Source organism: Oryctolagus cuniculus, chromosome 12 (assembly GCF_051225735.1).
Source record: "Oryctolagus cuniculus isolate XC-2025 breed Fujian yellow rabbit chromosome 12, ASM5122573v1, whole genome shotgun sequence".
NCBI lineage: Eukaryota > Metazoa > Chordata > Mammalia > Lagomorpha > Leporidae > Oryctolagus > Oryctolagus cuniculus.
Genome location: NC_142878.1, coordinates 67,941,160 through 67,961,866, shown reverse-complemented (window position 1 = coordinate 67,961,866; position 20,707 = coordinate 67,941,160). Strand labels below are relative to the sequence as shown.

Sequence of the window (20,707 nt, the reverse complement as noted above, 5' to 3'; positions counted from 1 at the left end):
GGGTCCAAGCGGGAAGAGGTCATGCAAATGAGGGGCGGAGGGCGTTATGCAAATGAGAGGAGCCCCGCCTTCACAGCAGATGGGCGAGCCCCGGGTCCAGATATTCACACCTGACGCCAGGTCTGGCCTGAGTTGACACCTGTGCGGCGGCGAGACCGAGGACTCGGAGCGCAGGGTGAGAGTGCAGCTGGGAAGGCTGAGGATCCGCGGGGCTTGGGGAGTGGAAGCCGGCAGCAGAGCAGAGAGGCAAAGACTGCAAGAGTGGAGACGACGCCTGAAGCCCACGGGAGCCTTACCCCGGAGGCTGCACCAAGAGTTGGGAGCCTGGCTTCCTCAACCTCTGGCCCGTCACGCTCAGGCGCTTGTTTGCGGGAGGCTGGGTGGGCTTCGGGTCCTGGGGTCCCGGCTCATTAGTCTTGCTCTTCCCTACCACCTCTGGAAGAAGCGGTACTTAAGAGGCTGAGGGCAGTTTGCAGGCGTTGGGCCAGGGCCCTGGAACGCTGACCAGTCCTTCTGGGGACTCACAAGCCCCAGAGGACTCGTGCCCTTGTGTCCGAAGTTAGCTGCAGAACAGGGTGAAAGGTGGCGAGCAGCGCCAACACCTCCAGAGCTGCCAGTGGTCTCGGACAGACTGGCATGCAAATGCAGGTGCTCAGGGATGCTCCCAACAGTTTGGCTCCAGAACTGGCCACAGCTGGCGCGCCTTCTCTGGCGGCACGACCCGTCGGAGAGTGCGTGGAGTGGTAGCCGGTGTTCGTGGCTCACACACCCCACTCACCCCCAGCCTGCAGGATCAGTATGCAGCACGCAAGACTCGAGGCCCTGGTGCTCCTGGGAGCTCTGCTCACTGGACCTCTGGATCCAGCAAGTAAGTGTCAGGCACCTGAGGCTAGGAAGTGTCACCCGGTATCCCCTGGGGGTGGTGGTGGGGAACTGGAGAGGGGCAGGTAAGCGGCTCCCTGAGGTGGCAGGGTCAGGAAGAGGTCTCCACAGTTCGGAGGGACGGGAAACCGCAGCGCGGCCTGGACACTGAGCCAAGTATAGCCACGTGGGTCCCGTCGGAGGCGCTCGCTGAGCTGGGAGAGGGCAGAACTGGCCATCGGGTGCCGGGTTAGTCGCTGGAAGGCTAGCGCTGAGGGTGCCGCTATCTGTGCCCACAGGAGGCCAGGACGCACCCCCACTGCCCTGGGAAGTGCAGCGCTACGATGGCTGGTTCAACAATCTGAGACACCACGAGCGTGGAGCTGCTGGTGCGTCCCGGGTCCCCGGCGGGTGGTGGCCGCGGAGACCCTAAGCCGGGAAGCTGGGAACGCGCAGCGCCCTTTCACGCACTCCCGAGGCCAAGGGATCCAGTCCCTGAAAGCCGGTGGTTGAGGTTCGGGCGCTCCTTGGGGATGGCTGCTCCTCGCGAACCCGGCCCCCTGCCTCCCTCAGGCTCGCGGCTGCAGCGCCTAGTGCCAGCCAATTACGCGGATGGCGTGTATCAAGTCCTGGAGGAGCCGCTGATGCCTAACCCGCGCCTGCTCAGCGACGCAGCCACGCGGGGCAAAGCCGGCCTGGCATCGATCCACAACCGCACCGTGCTGGGGGTCTTCTTTGGTGAGAGCCAAAGGGGAAACCACTGGGGTTTTGAGTCGGGGCTTGGCGCTCAGCGCTGGAGGAGAGGGACCCAGAGGCTCCGCTGCCAGTCCGCAGGAGACCAAGCCGAGTTTCCCAACCGCTTCTGCCCCTCCAAACAGCGCAGCAAGGCTGCCATCATCTCAGAGAAGCTGTTCGGGATCGGTGCAGGAATATAAACTCCTCTCATCTTTCTCTTCCCCAAGAATGCCACTGGGTCTCCATCCTAGCTAGCAGAATGGAGTCCACAACACCGTCTTCCTGTCCTGCAGAGAGAGAGGACTGGCGTGGGGAAAACCCTCCATTGATCGCGTAGGGTTGCAGCAACTTTAGGCGGTGACTGGCCAGAACCCAACATTCTTGCTTTGCATATTAGGAACCTGGGGCTCTCTTGGGGCTTAGCCACAGAGCTGGCAGCGGAGCTCCGAGGCTAACCCCTGCGGTCGGGTTCTGGGGAACCGGTGGCAAGAGTGATGCGGGCGGTTTGCTCACCAGTTTGCTCCCCACTCCCGCAGGCTACCACGTGCTCTCCGACGTGGTGAGCGTGGAGACCCCTGGCTGCCCCGCCGAGTTCCTCAACATCTACATCCCGCCTGGCGACCCCGTGTTCGACCCCGACGGGCGGGGAGACGTGGTGCTGCCCTACCAGAGGAGCCGCTGGGACCCCGAGACAGGACGGAGTCCCAGCAACCCGCGAGACCTGGTGAGGCCAGGCGGATGGCGGGCGGAGCCCAGACCGGGGTCAGTGGGGCTCTCGGCTCTCGCCCGCTCCCACTCGCCACCCGCGGACGCCCGCGCGCCCGGCCCCGGCCCAACCCTGCCCCGCCTCCGCTAACCCGACTCGAGGCTCAGCCGCCCCGTGTCCCCACAGACCAATGGGGTGACCGGCTGGCTGGACGGCAGCGCCATCTACGGCTCCTCGCACTCGTGGAGCGACGCGCTGCGGAGCTTCTCCGGGGGGCAGCTGATGTCCGGGCCCGACCCCGCCTTCCCTCGGGGCGCGCAGGACCCCCTGCTCATGTGGACGCCGCCCGACCCCGCCACCGGCCAGCGCGGGGCCCAGGGGCTGTTCGGTGAGGCCGCGGGCGCGGGCGCGGGCGCGGGCGCGGGCTGGGGTGGGCGCGTTCGGGCGCCGCCGACTCACGCCGCCGCTCCTCTCGTGCCCGCCTCCCGCGTCCGCCGCAGCCTTCGGGGCCGAGCGAGGGAACCAGGAGCCCTTCCTGCAGGCGCTGGGCCTGCTCTGGTTCCGCTACCACAACCTGTGGGCACAGAGGCTGGCGCGCGAGCACCCGCGCTGGAGCGACGAGGAGCTGTTCCAGCACGCGCGCAAGAGGGTCATCGCCACCTACCAGGTGGGCGCCCGGCCTCGCCCGCTACCGCGCGCGCGTCGGGGGAGACCGCGCTCCGCCACACAGCCCCCGCCCGGAAACGCCCCTATCCGGGAGGACGCGCGGTCCCGGGGGTAGGGGTGGGTGGAGGGCTGGCGTCTGGGCAAAGCCCCTGGAAGGGAGCGGGAGGGAAAGTGCCGTTTGTCCGAGAGGTTCTTGCGCTCGTGGTGCTTACTGAGCTTCTGTGTCCGCGTGGCCCCGGCCCTCCTCCTACTCGCAAGTTACCCCCTAGCCGCAGTTCCTTGTGGGGTCAGGCCTCCCACGGCTCCTGTTAGCGTCGCTGCTCGCAAGACAGCCCCCACCTGACCCGCGCCCGCACCCGCGCCCCTCTGCCTTCGTCGGGCCCAGATCCCTCCCGGCCCCGGCCGGTCCAACGCACCGGTGCCTCCCCTGTCTCTGCCCCACAGAACATCGCCCTGTACGAGTGGCTGCCCAGCTTCCTGCAGCAAACGCCCCCGGAGTATGCGGGTGAGGGAGTTGGGGGAACACCTGGACTGAGTATCCAAGGGGGCAAGAAGACGGGCGGGTGCCTGCGATCCGAAGCCATAGGACTGGGGAGCCTAGCTCCTTTCCTGCCCCTCTCCTGCAGGGTACCGCCCTTTCCTGGACCCCAGCGTCTCCCCGGAGTTCGTGGTGGCCTCTCAACAGTTCTTCTCCACCATGGTGCCCCCTGGCGTCTACATGAGGTGAGAGAGAGCAGGCAGTGGGAGGGCACAGCTCTGTGGTACAGGTGCAGAAGGAGCTCCCGCCTGGGGCCTGGGGCCTTTCACACAGGGTTTCAATGGAGATGGCCCTGAAACAGGAGCCTGGGGAGAAGGCTGGGTTTTGTAGGGAAATCCCTAAACTTCCTCTTGGCAGAACTCTGATCGATGAGTGTAGGCTTTGAATAGCATCTGGGTCACCCTTCTCCCTCCACCTGCAAAGAGCTCACTCTGTTTTCACGCTGTGTTCAAGGAAGCTCTAGGGCCACCTGGTGATTCTGGCTAACCCCTGGACGAACCCCTCACCCCACTGAACCCCATCTTAGCTTCTGCCTTGAATGTCCTCACCGCATCTGCGATTCTCCATTTCAGAAATGCCAGCTGTCATTTCCAGGAGGTCCTCAACAAGGGTTTTGGCAGCTCCCCAGCTCTGAGGGTCTGCAACAGCTACTGGATTCGGGAGGTCAGCCTGGGGGCAGGGTCGAGGGGAGGTGGGTCAAGGTCAGTGTCTTTACGCAGTCTGGGTAAAGCAACCATTTCAGTTCTTGGGTGTTGCTCCTGAGATTCTGGGCTGGCCAGGGGTCCTTTGTCCTTAGGTGTGGCAGTGGTCCAGGGTGAGAGGGACGGAACTTTGGGGAGGGCCCCTCAAGCCTGTCTTGAGCCTATGGTATTGTTTGCTTCCAGAACCCCCACCTGAACAGTGCCCAGGAGGTGAATCAGCTGCTGCTGGGGATGGCCTCCCAGATTTCCGAACTGGAGGACAGGATAGTGGTGGAGGATCTGCGGGGTGAGCTCAGAGCTAGGAGGGATGGGCGTCCAGGGCCAGGGAATCCTGGGGACCCGGCCGGGTTCATCAGCAGGCAGACCGAGGGTACCTGAGATGCAGAAACATGCGTTAGCCTTCAAACATTCATTAAAAGACAATGAACGTTGAGCAGTTTTTATGCTTAATTTACATTTTTGTGTTGCTTTTAAGTTAATTGTGAGTGTTGGGGCAGGGCTGGGGGGACCTTTGTGCTTAGTTAGGTCTCACATGTGACACTGGTCACACACCGAGACAAGGCTAGTGTGGATTCAGGTCTCATGTAGAGGGGTGCTGGGGGCAGGGGGAGGGAGGGTGCTGTGGCCAGCCAGATGCAAAGTTGCAGACCCAAGAAGGGCTGGGAGGACTGAGCCCACTGTCTGGCCTTCTCTCCTCCCCCAGATTACTGGCCTGGCCCTGACAAGTTCTCCCGCTCAGACTATGTGGCCAACAGCATCCAGCGTGGCCGAGACATGGGGCTGCCCAGCTATACCCAGGCCCTGCTGGCCTTAGGGCTGGAGCCCCCGAAGAACTGGAGTGACCTCAACCCACATGTGGACCCCAAGGTCAGGAGTGACAATGATAATAATAGCAGCTAAAGCTTTCCTATGGCCATATCATTCCAAGTCCTCTATATAAGAATATTATAAGCTATCATAGCTTCCGTTTTGTTGGTGACCTTGTTGATGAGTTGTAGAGACATGATTTAAATCCATCCATGACTCAGAGTATGCTCCCAGCTACCATGTTGTTCCCTATCTGGCTTGGGTGTCATTATCCTGTCCGTGTACCCCATGGGTTGGATGCCCCAGAAGCTGCTACTCATTCAGGCCAGGTAGTCTGGAAAGCAATGGCCATAGGATGTGGCCCTCAGACACCTGGCAGCGGTCTCGCCTTGGGGAAGGACACACCTCTAGGAAGAGGAGACTCCCCAGGACTGAGCAGTAAGCCAGGCAGCTGCTGAGGCCACGTGTCTGAGAGCTGGGACACTGGTGGCTGCCCTCACCGACTCACGTGCACTCCCTACCTCCTGTGATGCCCCCAGGTGCTGGAGGCCACAGCTGCCCTATACCACCAGGACCTGTCCCGGCTGGAGCTGCTCCCAGGGGGGCTCCTGGAGAGCTATGGCGACCCTGGGCCCCTGTTCAGTGCCATTGTTCTTAGCCAGTTTGTGCGGCTGCGCGATGGTGACCGCTACTGGTTTGAGAACACCAGGAATGGGTAAGGACTGCTGGGCCCCACCTCCGATTCCACCTGACTGGGCCCCCAGAGCCCCAGCCTGGCTTCACGCAGCCCCCTTAGGCCCCTGACTCCCAAATGGACCTCAGAGTCTCTTTTCTCACTCAAGTCCTCGGGCCTGGGGTTGCTGGAGAACCGCCTGCCTGCCCTTTCTCAACCCAACCACTCCTGCCTTTCCCGGACCTAGGCTGTTCTCCAGGGAGGAGATTGCGGAAATCAGAAACACCAGCCTGCGGGACGTGCTGGTCGCTGTCACCAACGTGGACCCCAGTGCCCTGCAGCCCAATGTCTTTTTCTGGCATGAAGGTGAGTGGCCTGGAGGAGCACAGGTGACAGTGGCCAGTGAAGGGCCAAGGTTGGGGACATCCAGGGAGCTGGGCCTCAGCCTCCTGAGGCCAGCATCAGCTCTCACATGGACTGGGCCAACATGCAGGCTGCACCCTGTGGCCAAACTGGGGTGGCTGCTGAGAGCTGATGCATGAAAATGGACTTTTTTGAGGGGCACAGGTTGCAGGAGGTGGGCCCAGGAAGGCAGAGGACACCCCAGTGCCTTGCAGGGCAGAGTTGGGAAGGAGGCGTGTACACACTCTGAGCAGGCTCCTCGGACTTGGAGGTCTCCTGTGCCCTCTTCCACAGGCGCACCGTGCCCCCAGCCCCGGCAGCTCACAACGGCAGGCTTGCCCTCCTGCGTGCCCCTGACGGTGACTGACTACTTCGAGGGCAGTGGAGCTGGTTATGGCCTCATCATCGTGGCTCTCTGCTTACTTCCATTAGGTGAGCGCCTCACCCCCTCTCATCTGCCCCTCATTTCCTGCTGGGCTCTGGGACAAGCTCCTTATTCTAAGGCTTGAGGCCAGGCTCAGGGGGGCAGTGGGAAGGGAAGCCTCCGGGAAGCGGCCAGCAAGGGGCTCTCCCCACCCCCTGACTGGCCCATTCTGATCCCCTTCAGTGAGCCTGGTTATCGCGGCGATTGTGGCCCATTTCCGGAACCGGGAGCGCAAGAGGCTGCAAAGGAAAGGCAAGGGGAGTACGGAGAAGGAATCAATCAAAGAGGGGGTGCCAGGTGAGCTGGGTTGCGGGAGGGAGGGGCAGGCTCTGGCCGAGGAAGCCTGTGGGCAAGGGTCTGGGGCCCTCTGCTGAGCCTCTCTGTCCAATCGTCCCTTTCTCAGCGATGGAGTGGCCCGGCCCCTGTGAGAGGAGCTATCCTGTCACCATCCAGCTGCTCCCAGGTGGGCAGCTGCAGGTCCTGGACAGGCGGCTCACCCCACTCCGCACCATCCAGCTGCAGCCCCCGCAGCAGGCCAGCCTCATCCTGTCCAATGACCGAGGCTGCCGCACGCTGTTGCTCAAGATCCCCAAGGAGTACGACCTGGTACAGCCTCCCCCGCCTGGGCCACTCACACGCGGCTCCACTCACAAGCCACCCTGTCCTCAGCTATGGGGGGGGGGGGGGCGCACCTGTGAAGACTGATGCGGGGGGGGGGTAGGGGGGAAGGTCTCAACCTTAAACCATTCACCTGGCCCCAGCCTGGATGGGTGGAGAGGGGCTTTGCTCACCTTCCCTCAACCCAGGGTCCTTTGCGGGGAGCCTGAACCCTAAGCTGGAGCTCTGAGCACCATGGGGCCTTCCTCCTGCCCAGGTGCTGCTGTTTAACTTCGAGGAGGAGCGGGGCAGCTTCGTGCAGCAGCTGCGGGAGTTCTGCAAGTACTGGGGGCTGGGCCTGCACGTGGCGGAGATGGGCGAGAAGGAGCTGTTCAGGAAGGCGGCGACCAAGCAGCAGCGGGCGCGCATCCTCGAGATCTTCTTCAGACACCTTTTTGCTCAGGTGCCACAGCCTGGGCCTTTTGTTACTGTTGTTGTTTTGTTTTTAAGATATTTATTTGAAAATCTGAGTGACAGAGAGAGAGAGAGGAAGAGAGACATACAGAGACTCCCTAAAGGCCTCAATCGCCAGGGCTGGTCCAGGCTGAAGCCAGGAGCCTAGAACTCCATCTAGGTCTCCCCCATGGTACAGGGGCTCAAGCACTTGGGCCATCTTCCACTGCCTTCCTAGGTGCATTAGCAGGGAGTTGGATAGGAAGTGGAGCAGCCAGAACCCAATCAGTGCTCTAACGTGGGATGCTGGAGTTGCAGGTGGCAGCGATGCTACAATGCCAGCCTCGCCTATGCCTTCTGGGGACAAGCCCAGCACAGGGAATGGAGGGAGAGGGAGCATGGGCTGCATCAGACCCTGTGTGACTCCACTCTAGGGGCTGGAGTCAAATAGCCCTGGTTCAATCCTGGCTCTGTCACTTGTGTCTGCTTGTGTGGCCATTATCTCTATATGTCCATGTCCTTACCAATGAACCACTGATTCAATCAGTGGTTCCATCAGTATCCATCCCTCGGCGAGAAAATCTCAGTGAGTGCTTCTGAGAGGTTGGCCCTGGGGGGCATCAGCCTTCCTTGGGAACTTGTTGGAAGCGAGAATTCTCAGGCCCCTCCCCAGACAGACTGAATCAGGAACTCTGGGGTGAGCCATCCAGGTGATTTGATAAACACCTGTCCAGGTGTGGCCCAAGTGCTTCAGGGGACTTTGGTAGCTACAGGCGACTTTTCGAGTCTTGGCACAATAGGCAGAGACTGAAGCATAGGCACAGAGCAGCCCTATCTGAATTGGCACTAGAACTTGGCCCCAGCCTCTTCCCGCCTGTCCGCCATGTCTACTCCTTCTGTCCCGGTGCAGGCTTTCTCACTCTGCATTCCCCGAGTTTGCCCTTCCGCTTCCATTCCCCGCCCCAGCACCAGCACTGTGATTCTGGGGTTCAGGGAGGAAGGGTGCTGGCTGCTAGAGACTTGATTCCCTCTCTTCAGGAGAGCAGAGGGAGGCCCAAGTCGGTGAGTGTAAGGAGCAGGAGCAGCCATCGGGGTTGCCCCCTCTGATGTGGACTTTGGGGAGATGTGAGGGGTCACTGAGCTGCCTCCACCTGGGCCTCACTGCTTTCCCTCCCACCCTCTGCTGCCGTCCGCGTGCAGGTGCTGGACATCAACCAGGCGGACGCGGGGACCCTGCCCCTGGACGCATCCCAGAAGGTGCGGGAGGCCCTGACGTGCGAGCTGAGCAGGGCTGAGTTTGCCGAATCTCTGGGCCTCAAGCCCCAGGACATGTTTGTGGAGTCCATGTTCTCTCTGGCCGACAAGGACGGCAATGGCTACCTGTCCTTCAGGGAGTTCCTGGACATTCTGGTGGTCTTCATGAAAGGTGAGGGGGCTGAGGGATGGTGCACCCTCCAAGGGCCCAAGGGGCTCGCAGCAGAGAGGTGGCCTCCACCCCCCTTTCTCTCCCAGGCACCCCAGAGGATAAGTCCCGCCTCATGTTCACCATGTACGACCTGGATGAGAACGGCTTCCTCTCCAAGGACGAATTCTTCACCATGATTCGGTATGGGTGGTGGGCCTTCCAGTCCTGAGACCTCCTGATGTTTTAAACGGGACCACAGAGGAGGTCAGAGGTCAGAGGAAGGCAGGCAAGGAGGCCTTTTTTTTGGCCGCCTTTGGATCTTTAGGAACTCCCAATGGGACAGGTGACCTTGGTTACTCTTCCATTGCCAATCACCTGCAGGCTCGGGAGGAGAAACACGGGGAGTCGCTCTACACCACGGTTCCTCTCTTGTTTCTCAAGCGTTGCTGGCGCTGGCGAGCCGAGAACGCCAGTTCTGAGCACCACCGCTTCCTCCCTGCTGAAGACAAGGCCTCAGCAAGGCTGCCTTTTTCGGGGCCTCAGGGCAGGGCTCCCCCATCTCTTGGTTGTATCCGCTTCCTCCCCGTTGTGATTGGCACAGAGTAGGCATTGGACATGTAGTTGACTGAGGAAGATTCTTCTAACTTGCCTATCGCTGTGGGCCTCTCCATTGCTCTCAGCACTTCTCTTGACTGTCGCTTCTCTTACAGTCCAGGTACCCCTGCCAGGGTCAACTGATTGCATCCCGCACCTGCCCGGTGTCTCACTGCAGGCCCGGTCCTGGCTGGGGTCTGGGGGCTCTAGGAGAAGGCCCCTGCCACCAGGGGCTGAGCGCCCACCTTCTCATCCCGTAACTCAGTGTGGATCTTGCTTGGCCTCAAGGGATGGTTTTTTGTTTGTTTTTGTACAGTGATGGCAACACCTGCTGTGTCACAGAGGCCCAGGGCTTTTCTGCTGGACCAGTAGAAACTGGCATGGTCTGCTTGGTTTTGTCCCTAAGCACAGCCTGAGAAAGTGTTTGGTCACTATACATGCCACAGTGTGTGCTGTCAGAGTGGGTGTGGAGACTCTCCAGCCTGGGCCCTGGAGTGTTGGCATGAGGATGCGGCCAGTGCTGCAGCCACAGCCCTGTTCCTCTCCCTGCTGTCTGGTGCCCTGCTGGCCTGTGGAAGTGGGAGCCGCCGGGTGGTGTGGCAGGCATCAGCACACGAGTGGGCCAAGTGGCTGTGGCACACCCTGGACACATCCCTGCACCGAGTGGACGTTTGTCCTACCCATAGCTGCACCTTCCCCCTTCCCCTGCCCCATTTGACTTTGTCTTAAATGTTCAAGGTGATTTGAAATTCTGTTCTTTCAAGCCTGCGGCTACCACACCCAGCTTAGTGTCAGCTACAGGCTGGATGAACACCTTTTCAGTGCCATTTCTTGGGTCACTGGTAACCACATTGGACAATCCAGGCCCTGCCCCACCCTGTACCGGCCAGAGCCTGACCTCGATGGGTGACAGGCTGCTCTGTTGCTGCCCCTCCCCCAGGTCCTTCCTCGAGATCTCCAACAACAGCCTGTCCAAGGCACAGCTGGCCGAGGTCGTGGAGTCCATGTTCCGGGAGTCGGGCTTCCAGGACAAGGAGGAGCTGACATGGGAGGACTTCCACTTCATGCTGCGGGACCATGACAGCGAGCTCCGTTTCACGCAGCTCTGTGTCAAAGGTGGAGGTGGAGGTACGTGAGTGCTGAAGAGAGGGGCTGCGGCAGGGAGGCAGCGTGTATTCACAGTGAGAGTCCCTGGTGGACAGGACCCAGGTTGTGTTCCTCTCTGAGCTGTTGGCACCTAATACAGAGCCAGACAAGGCAGCCAGGGGCATCATATCCAGATGTACAAGTTGTGCACTGCACAGATGCCATGACCTGCTGAGGTCATGGGGCAGGCTGAAGTTCAGCCAACACCCTGCTCAAAGCCATGGGCACTGGCCAGAAGAACAAGCACCATTTTCTTTACCCAAAGTTTGTGTAGGGTTGCGTTTGCTCAGAGGGCGTCCCTTATTCTACTCACACAGGGTCAACACAATGTCTGGCCCGTGTCTACTGGGGGTTCAGTAAGGGGAGGGAGAGGAACGGGGCTTGAGCCAGAGATCTAGACACAACCCAGACACTGGCACGGGGAAGGGGGGGTGTGGCAGGTTCCCACGCCCCACTTCCTGCCCCTGTGGGGAAGCCAGACCAGCCTCTTGTTCTCCTCTCCAGGTGTTGGAGATGACTTTAAGAAAAATGCCAACTGCCGAGTGTCGTTCATCACTCGGACTCCTGCGGAACGGTGAGCAGCAGTGAGGCAGCTGGGAGGTCTCCCGGCTAGTGCCTTACAGGGAAAACAGAGGAACTAAGGATCGCTGTCCAGCCTCCAGGGTCAGGCATTTGCCCTCTGATAATAGCTCTCAGCACGTGGTGGGCACTAGCCCAGATTCCAGCTGCCCCCTCCCACACGCCGCTCCCTGCCGCTTCAGACCAGAATCCTTGTGCAGAACAGACCTCCTGCTCGGCACCTTGCCCCCGCCTGCCTTGCCCCTGTGGTGTGATCCAGCTCAAGTCCGAGTGGCACTTCTTCTCCTGGCTGCAAAGACAGGGGGACAACAGCCCCGTTCTCTTTTTCTCAGCTCCTGCCCCCAGGGAGTGGGGCTCCCTGACTCAGAAGTCTCAGAGCCCGGAGGTCCTGGGCTGAAAAAAAGGTTTGGCAAAAAGTGAGTGTATCCCAGACGCCTGGGCCCAAGGACACAGGGAGAGAAGTTTCAGGGTCTTTGGGCCTTGCCCGCACCAACTTGACAAGTAAAGGAGCACCCTGAGTGTCATCCTGTTTGTCCCTGACCCATTGCGGGGGTGGGGAGAAGGCTGTAGTGTTGGAGGGCTTCTCATCATCCTCTCCCCTCCACCACCACGGCCGTGCTGCATCCCGTTCCCACAGGGTGGCGGTGCCCACCGCGCGGCCCTACACCGAGGCGCTGCAGGAGAAGATGCAGCGAGGTTTCGTGGCGCAGAAGGTGCGGCAGTTCAAGCGCTTCGTGGAGAACTACCGGCGCCACATCGTGTGCGCCACGCTCTTCTCGGCGCTCTGTGTGGGCCTGTTCGCAGAGCGCGCTTACTGTAAGGCTGAGGCGGGGGGTGTCGGGCAGGCCCAGCCCTGGGCGAGGGCGGCGCTCTCCGGCTGCTCTTCCCCATCCTCAGGGCGGCACGGGAGAGCCCAGGCGGTGGGTGAGGGCTCGGGGCGCCGCCTCTCGTGCCCGCTGACCCCCGCCCGCTCCCACCCTAGACTACGCCTTTGCCTCCCCACCCACGGACATTGAGGAGACCACGTACGTGGGCATCATCCTGTCGCGGGGCACGGCGGCCAGCATCTCCTTCATGTTCTCCTACATCCTGCTCACCATGTGCCGCAACCTCATCACCTTCCTGCGGGAGACCTTCCTCAACCGCTACGTGCCCTTCGACGCGGCCGTGGACTTCCATCGCTGGATCGCCATGGGGGCTGTTGTTCTGGCCAGTACGGGCTCCCAGCGGCTTCCCTCTGCCTGCAGCCTGGGGGGAGGGGGAAGAGGGTTGGGTAGCACAGAGGTAGAGGCTGCCCTGGTGGCATCTCTAACGGGGCCTGGCTCTTTCAGTTTTGCACAGTGCTGGCCACGTGGTCAACTTCTACATCTTCTCAGTCAGCCCACTCAGCCTGCTGACCTGCGTGTTCCCCAACGTCTTTGTGAATGATGGGTCAGTTCTGGGGACCTTGCTGGGGCGGGCCCAGGGGGAGTAATGGAAAGTAAGTAGCTGGCCACAGGTCCTCAGCCTCTCGTGAGTGAAAATGATGCACAGCTGGCACCGTGAGGGAGCTGAAGAGTGGCCTCCTTGCCCTCAGGAGGCTACCTGGATGGGACAGGTGTTTGGGAGCTGAAGGTGGAGACCCTCTCCTTATGCACCTGACACACAGCTTGCCATCACAGCTCACCTTCCACTCAGCAGGGGGATCTCTATGAAGCATGTCCTGTGTGTCTATCCAGGAGCCAGAGAGTAGCAATGTCAGATAACAGGCAGTCATTCCACAAATGCTTACTGGACACTCGCTGTGTGCCTGGCCTTTGGAAGCCCAGAGATAGAGCAGTGACCACAGCACAAGTCGCTGTTCTTGGGGGACTTGTGAAATCATGGCCCAGGCACTCAAGTAAGCAAAGCCGGCCACAGTAAGGGAGCTCAGCACAACAAGGAGTGGACATCGCTGGGAGGGAGGAGGCTGCGGGTTGTGGTTCTCGGAAGGATCCCTGTCCACCTGGGCGGAGGTCCAGCAACCTCAGCCATCAGGGCCAGAGGGAAGGGACTCAGGCTGCAGCGACCGCTGTGGGGCCCTTCTGCCCCCCAGCCAGAGACTCCGTGTGCCTTCATTCCACAGGTCAAAGATCATCCCAAAGTTCTACTGGTGGTTCTTTGAGACGATCCCAGGTAGGGAGCAGGGCTTCTGCCTGGGGACCTTCATCTCCTGCTCGCAGTGAACACACACTTGTCTGTAGTGGCCCTGGGACCCCTTTTTATCCTGTAGACCAGCTCCAGCGCCTCCTGGCAAGAGGGGCCTAGAAGGCTGAGAGCAGGAGGAGGGCAGGGTGGGGGCCTGCTCCATTGCACTCCCTGCCCAGGCCGAGGTCCTGAGAGTATTTGCTGACCCTGTCCTCCTGCCGCCAGGTATGTCGGGGGTGCTGCTGCTCGTGGTCCTGGCCATCATGTACGTCTTCGCCTCCCACTACTTCCGCCGCCACAGCTTCCGGGGCTTCTGGCTGACCCACCACCTCTACGTGGCGCTCTACGCCCTGGTGAGGGACTTTTTTGGGCAGGACCAGGCCATGGAGCAGGGTGCTCAGCGTGAGAGATGGGGGTGGAGGAGGGAGCACGCAGAGTTAGACCCGAGACCTCAGACTGGGATCTAAGACTTCAGATGTGGGAGCCGGTGCTGGCCCCATCTCCCCAGCCCAGGCCTGGTTCTGGGCAGGAAGTGCCTGGGTGAAGGTGGGGCGGTGGGGTGGGGTGGGGTGGGGGCCTGGTGGAGCCTCAGCTATACTCACTGGCCATGTCCCCAGCTCATCATCCACGGCAGCTACGCTCTGATCCAGCTGCCCTCTTTCCACATCTACTTCCTGGTCCCGGCGATTATCTTTGGGGCAGACAAGCTGGTGAGCCTGAGCCGGAAGAAGGTGGAGATCGGCGTGGTGAAGGCAGAGCTGCTGCCCTCAGGTACCGCGTCCAGCCCGACCCAGGTGGGAAGCAGCAGAAGTCGGCCCCTCAGATGAGGGCAGACAGCTCAGCAGGCATCCCGAGCCCTCACTGCCTCTGATGCCCTCTCAGGGACTCCGCGAGCTTTTCTGATGGAAACACACCCAGGACAGGCTGTGCTGGGCCCTTGCAGATATGCAGTGACAAGGGACTGTGAGAAGAGAAGGCTCAAAGTTCACACAGTGGGGTTTGAGGATGAGAAAGACCCCTACTTGTGTGGCCTGGGTGCAGAGTGTAGGGCAGGAAGTCACATGCCCTCCTCCCATTCCTTGTCTCTCAGGGACAGGCACAGAGCCCAGGGTGCCCTCTGTTCTGACAGGCAGTGTTGGCCAGAGTGGGGATTCAGATCACTGTAGAGGGTGCTAGAAAATGGGGCTGGTGTTGTGGCATAGGGGGTTAAGCCGCCACCTGTGACACCAGCATCCCATGTGGGTGCTAGTTTGTATACTGGCTGCTTCACATCTGACCCAGCTCTCTACTATGGCCTGGGGAAGCAGCAGAGGATGGCCCGAGTGCTTGGGCCCCTGTATCCATGTGGGAGACCTGAAAGAAGCTCCTAGCCTCAGCCTGGCCCAGCATAGCCCTGGCCATTGCAGCTCTCTGGGGAGTGAACCAATCATTCTCTCTCTCGCTCTCTCTCTCTGGCTCTCTCACTCACTCTTTCTCTTTGTAACTGTACCTTTCAAATAAATAAATCTTTTTTTAAAAGATTGGCTGCAACAGCCGGAGCTCTGTCGATCTGAAGCCAGGAGCCAGGAACTTCTTCCGGGTCTCCCACGTGGGTGCAGGGGCCCAAGGACTTGGGCCATCTTCTACTGCTTTCCCAGGCCATAGCAGAGAGTTGGACAGGAAGCGGAGCAGCCGGGTCTTGAACCAGCGCCCATATGGGATGCTGGAGCTTCAGGCCAGGTCATTAACCCACTGTGCCACAGTGCCAGCCCCAGATAAATAAATCTTTAAATATATACATTTATTTTTTAAATAGAAGGTGCTGGAAGATGACTTTAGGTGTCATAGGGCCATCTAGTCTTCAGGAGTCATGTTGCAGGAAAATTCACCTCAATTCATTTTATTTCAACCAAGACCACTTCAGGAGAATGTCTCAGATCGTGTTTGTTTGCCTCTCCTACTCTTAACACTTGTTAATCTCTTCTTTCAACAAAGAGACAGCAGGCCTGTGGCTCAGCTGTGGTCAGGCAACAGCATCCAGCTAAGATCTGGATCACATGGAGTGGTTTTCCATGTACCTTAGAAATGAGATTTCCGGCCAAGATAAGTTGAACTTAGGGGCAGGTGTTGTGGCATAACAGGTGAAGCTGCTTCTCAGAATGTCCACATGCCTTATTGGAGTGGCTGGTTTGAGTCCTACTTCTGATCTGGCTTCCAGCTGATGGACCTCCTGGGAGGCAGCAGATGATGGTTCAAGTACTTGAGTCCTTGCCACTCTGTGGGAAAAACTCAAATAGAGCTCTGGGCTCCTGGCTTCAGCCTGGCCCAGCTGCAGCTGTTATGGGCATTTCAGAAGTGAACCAGTGGATGGAAGCTCAATCTCCCTGCCTTTCAAATATAAATAAATAACTAACATTTAAAATTAAATCAACTTAAGAACATTAGATGGATAGTAGTATAGAAGGTGTGCAGATGTGACCCACCACAAAGGTCACCAGCAAACAGGGGAAGTTGGATAAACACCAAGAGGGTCCCCGGGGAGCCTAAGGTCTCACCTCCCCTGCCCACCAGCAGGCTGGTATTCAGAGCAGGGGTGTGAGGCTGGGGCCCTGTGTGGGAAGAGGGAGGAGAGAGGCTGGAACAGGAGCAAACGACCCAGGACACAGAAAAAGGGGCGCTCGTGTTCTGAGCCCTAAGATCCCCACTGGCCCAGATCACTGCCTGGGCCGTGGGTGTGTGGCGAGCACTGGTGCCTACCAAGCCTCAGGCACCAGGAGCAGCCTTCTCATCTAGCTCTTCCCTGTCGACGACCCCCAGGAGTGACCCACCTGCAGTTCCAGCGGCCGCAGACCTTCGAGTACAAGTCAGGGCAGTGGGTGCGGATCGCCTGCCTGGCTCTGGGGACCAATGAGTACCACCCCTTCACGCTGACCTCTGCACCCCACGAGGACACGCTCAGCCTGCACATCCGGGCGGTGGGGCCCTGGACCACTCGCCTCAGGGAGATCTACTCAACCCCGAAGGACAAGGACTGTGCCGGATACCCGAAGGTGCCCATCACTGGGAACCCCACCTCTGAGCCTGTGGCGTGGGCAGGGTCCCTGTTCTTCTGCCTAAGACTAGAAGCCCCAGCCATCCCAGGACCAGGCCGGGACAGGGCTGAGGTGCCTCCAGGGACACTCAGGAAGCTTGATCCCTTCCTTCTGCCTGTCTCATTTCCGGCCCTGGAGCTGGGGCAGGGTCAGGCTGACCTCATCTCTCCCTTCTCTCGGCAGCTCTACCTCGATGGACCCTTTGGAGAGGGCCACCAGGAGTGGCATCAGTTTGAGGTGTCAGTGCTGGTGGGAGGGGGCATCGGGGTCACCCCCTTTGCCTCCATCCTCAAAGACCTGGTCTTCAAGTCATCCTGGGGCAGCCAAATGCTCTGTAAAAAGGTGAGCATCTCTGCCCCAGTCTCCAGGTGGGGGCCAGGCCACCTGACCATGGCCCTGCATCACAGCAGAGGCACTGGCAAACAAGCCGCTGGCTCCCAGGCACTGGGTTCACAGGGGCCACTCATTCCCAGCTGTCCACATGCCCAACGTGGAGAGCAAGTAAGAGGCACAGCCAGAATGATCCCTGCCAGGATCTGTCCACTGGGAGCCTGGGATCAGCCTGTAGGGGCGGGCGGCGCATAGAGTCTGACTGTCTATAGGTGGGCTGGGGCTTCCAAGCCTCTCAAATGAAGGCAGCTGGGATACAGGGGGCAGCGCTGCTGGGTCCCGAGCTCTGGCTGTGTCTGCAGATCTACTTCATCTGGGTGACACGGACCCAGCGGCAGTTCGAGTGGCTGGCTGACATCATCCGGGAGGTGGAGGAGAACGACCCCCAGGACCTGGTGTCCGTGCACATCTACATCACCCAGCTGGCCGAGAAGTTCGACCTCAGGACCACCATGCTGGTAGGTCGGGATGGGAGGGTGGGCAGCCAGGCTCGGCGGGTAGGGGGCACAGGCCCCTTAACCTCCAGTCCCATCTCCCGGCTGTTGTGTGGGCTGGGCGCTGACCCTGCCTGTCCTCGTACCCCCAGTACATCTGCGAGCGGCACTTCCAGAAGGTGCTGAACCGGAGTCTGTTCACGGGCCTGCGCTCTGTCACCCACTTCGGCCGCCCCCCCTTCGAGCTCTTCTTCAACTCCCTGCAGGAGGTCCACCCCCAGGTCAGTGCACCCCTTCCCAGCGCAGGACTCTGGCCTTCAGCGGCCGAGCACCCTGCAGCTCTATCCTGAGCAGAGATTCCCTGCACCATCCCTGCCCCAGGATGGGGTCCAGTGTTGGAGGAGGACTCCACCGTCCCCCGGCTCCAGTCTCTTCTTCAGGGCTCAGAGTCGGAGCTCTGAACCTTCTGGGCAGCTGGAGAGCAGCTTCCCCTCCCCTTCTCTCTCCAATCACCTGACAGGTGCGCAAGATCGGGGTGTTCAGCTGTGGCCCCCCCGGCATGACCAAGAATGTGGAGAAGGCCTGCCAGCTCGTCAACAGACAAGACCGAGCCCACTTCATGCACCACTATGAGAACTTCTAGGCCTGCCCCCTGCCCTCCTCTCTCTGGCCCTGCCTGCACTTTCTGTCAGAAGCCACCTCATGCCCTTCCTTCCTGGCCTGCTCTGTCCCATGCTCTGAGAAGGTGGAGGAGACCAGCCCAACCCCAGCTCAAGCCCTAGCAGGTTGTGGCAAGCCGAGCAGAGAGGGGACGGTCTCTGCTTGTGACCCAGTGGAGCTGTGCTTGCCTCCAACAGGCCCCACGTCTGTTTGACCTCCACAGCATTGCTGTGTTGAGTTGGTTTTTTCTTGGTCAAGGCATTTGCCGGAGGAAGGACGGGGATACCGCTGAGTGATGCCCAGAGCCTGGAGAGCACAGTGGCCTCGACTCAGTCTCTTGGGGTCTGTTCCCTCCCACTGCACAGGGGCAGGCTCGCTCCTACCCCTTCCTGCTCCCAGGGGGTCAGGAGCCTTGAGGAGGGCGCCAGGGAGCAAAGATGCCAGCCCAGCCTGAGGTTCCTAATGTCAACCAGGGATGCCCACTGCCCTGACCCCTGGCGGGCCCCTCTTTGAGCTCACTGGAGCATCCCTGAGCTGTGGTCAGAGGAAGTTCAGCCTCCACCAGGTATCCCAGACACCCTCTCAATGCCACCACCCACCCCCAGGAGTCAAGGGTTCAGCTGCCCCGTCTGCCCAGGACTGTCCCAGTTTTAGCACTGAAAGTTTCTTGTCCCAGCAAACCCTTCCATCCCAGGCAGATCAGGGCAGTTGGTCACCTTCCACAGGAGCCAGCCTGGGACGGCACCACCATACTCGGCTGTGCATGGTCTTTCCTTTTCCTTCTTCACCCAACTCTGTCCTAAAAAGCTGAGCTGTGAACTATTTTGAATTAAGATATAATTTGCATACAGGAAATGTACAACTCAGATCAAGAGAGAGAACATTTCAATGTCTCCATCACCCCAGAAGCTCCCCTCATCCCGCTGTCCAGCCGGTCTCACCCAATACCTTAGAGCAACTGTCAAAGTGATTTGTGGCTCCAGTTTTGATCCTCCTGAATGTATTCTCTTGAGACTGCTTCTCTCACCGAGTGTCCTGAGGCCTCTGTGGCCCATCCATGCCATGTATCCATAGTTTGCTGCTTTGTGCTGCTGGGTAGTAACCCATTGGAGCAGGGTGCCACACTTTTGTACCCATTCTTCTGTTGATAGACATCCGAGTTGGTTCTGGGATTTGATGATCATGAATAAAGCTGCTATGAACATTCTTGTGCCTGTCTCCTGGTGGACATAATGTACTCATTTCTCCTGGGTAGAAGAACTGGGGCAGGGGGTTCTCCAGGCAGTAGTGATAGGAAGAGATTCAGGCCATGTTCACATCCCTGCCCCGGGCTCCTCTCCTCGTTGGTCTAACCTCTCCTCTTCGACCTGGTCAAACGCCTCTGGTTGCCACCTCTCCATGCTGGGGGTCTCTCTGTGACAAGGCTGGAAAAACACCAGATCAGGAGCTAAGAGACCAAGGATTCTAGTACCAATTTTACTCATAAAGAGCTACAGAAGAAAATCCCCTCACTTCTCCAAGCTTGTGTCCTTGCTTATTCGAATATCTATGAGGGCACTGGGAAGTCAGACGGTGCCACTGGCCCACACAATCATACAGATGAGCAAATGTGTGAGCACAAGAGGATGGCACCAGTGCAAGTGCACGGTGACTACGAGTTCACCTGTGCGGGAACAGTGTCACGTCCCCCGGCCTCCAAGCCCCTGGCCCTCACAGGCACACAGCAGTCGTTAACCCTGGGCTCCACGTTCACATCTTCACATTCACATCTCAGCCTCAGCTTTATTCCTAAACCTAATCCATCAGTGCCTGCCTTATTCCCTTCTACAAACTGCTCAAACATCTATCTGTGCCACATTCATCCATCTGTCCTTGCTGGATGGAGAATGGCGTAAGTAGCTGTCGTGAGTATAACCTCTGACCTACCCGCCATGCTAGGGGCCAAGGGAGGGTCTCCAGAAGGCCCTGTGATCTCCAAGGATGGATCCCCAGCCAATGTTGCCCAGACCCCAGGCGATGCCAAGCACCCGTATGTCCAGCTGGATAGAGGGATATGCTGTCGTGAACTTGAATAGCCTCAGTCCTGACTCCACACCCAAGGCAGACTCCAGATGTGAGCCCCGCTCAGAATTGTGCCTCCCTGTCTAACTCTGCAGGAAGGTTTCCAGGAGGCGCCTGGAAGTCAAGAACTCGGGCAGCTGGGGAGAAGCATCTCCCATCAGGACTCAGCCTGCCTGGGACCTGTGACACACGCCCCACGGGAAGCAGGATGGGAGATGGAAACAGGCAACTCTTGGGTGACGCACCAACTCACCACCTGAGGGAGAGGTTAGGCTCTGGGTAACACGTAAACAAGGGAGGCTAAAAACATCCAGAGAAGGAGGACTAGGGGAGGGCGCGACAGAGGAAATTTATTGAAAATTTCATTGTCACAGAGTTTTTATTTTTATTTATTTTTTAAAGATTTATTTGAAAGTCAGAGTCACACAGAGAGAAGGAGAGGCAGAGAGAGAGAGAGAGAGAGAGAGGTCTTCCATCCGCTGGTTCACTCCCCAATTGGCTGCAATGGCCGGAGCTGCACCCATCCGAAGCCAGGAGCCAGGAGCTTCTTCTGGGTCTCCCATGCAGGTGCAGGAGCCCAAGGACTTGGGCTGTCTTTTACTGCTTTCCCAGGTCATAGCAGAGAGCTGGATCAGAAG

At 59.4% G+C, this 20,707-nt stretch overlaps 1 protein-coding gene across 1 annotated transcript; it reads left to right on the top strand.

The window, feature by feature from the left end:
• Positions 1 to 102: 102 nt before the first annotated feature.
• DUOX2 (dual oxidase 2) lies at positions 103 to 19,214 on the top strand. The gene is made up of 34 exons (XM_008269073.5): positions 103 to 175; positions 785 to 868; positions 1,161 to 1,250; positions 1,435 to 1,599; positions 2,133 to 2,320; positions 2,489 to 2,690; positions 2,803 to 2,969; positions 3,413 to 3,473; positions 3,595 to 3,691; positions 4,079 to 4,169; positions 4,391 to 4,493; positions 4,911 to 5,074; positions 5,554 to 5,729; positions 5,935 to 6,053; positions 6,384 to 6,521; positions 6,697 to 6,810; positions 6,917 to 7,119; positions 7,388 to 7,573; positions 8,764 to 8,989; positions 9,076 to 9,169; positions 10,503 to 10,690; positions 11,213 to 11,282; positions 11,620 to 11,703; positions 11,925 to 12,103; positions 12,270 to 12,500; positions 12,619 to 12,718; positions 13,392 to 13,441; positions 13,679 to 13,806; positions 14,071 to 14,224; positions 16,250 to 16,482; positions 16,708 to 16,866; positions 17,217 to 17,372; positions 17,501 to 17,629; positions 17,869 to 19,214. Exons 2-34 carry the CDS (start codon positions 799 to 801, stop codon positions 17,989 to 17,991), a joined length of 4,638 nt encoding a protein of 1,545 aa, XP_008267295.4. The 5' UTR covers positions 103 to 175; positions 785 to 798; the 3' UTR covers positions 17,992 to 19,214.
• The last annotated feature ends 1,493 nt before the right edge of the window (positions 19,215 to 20,707 follow it).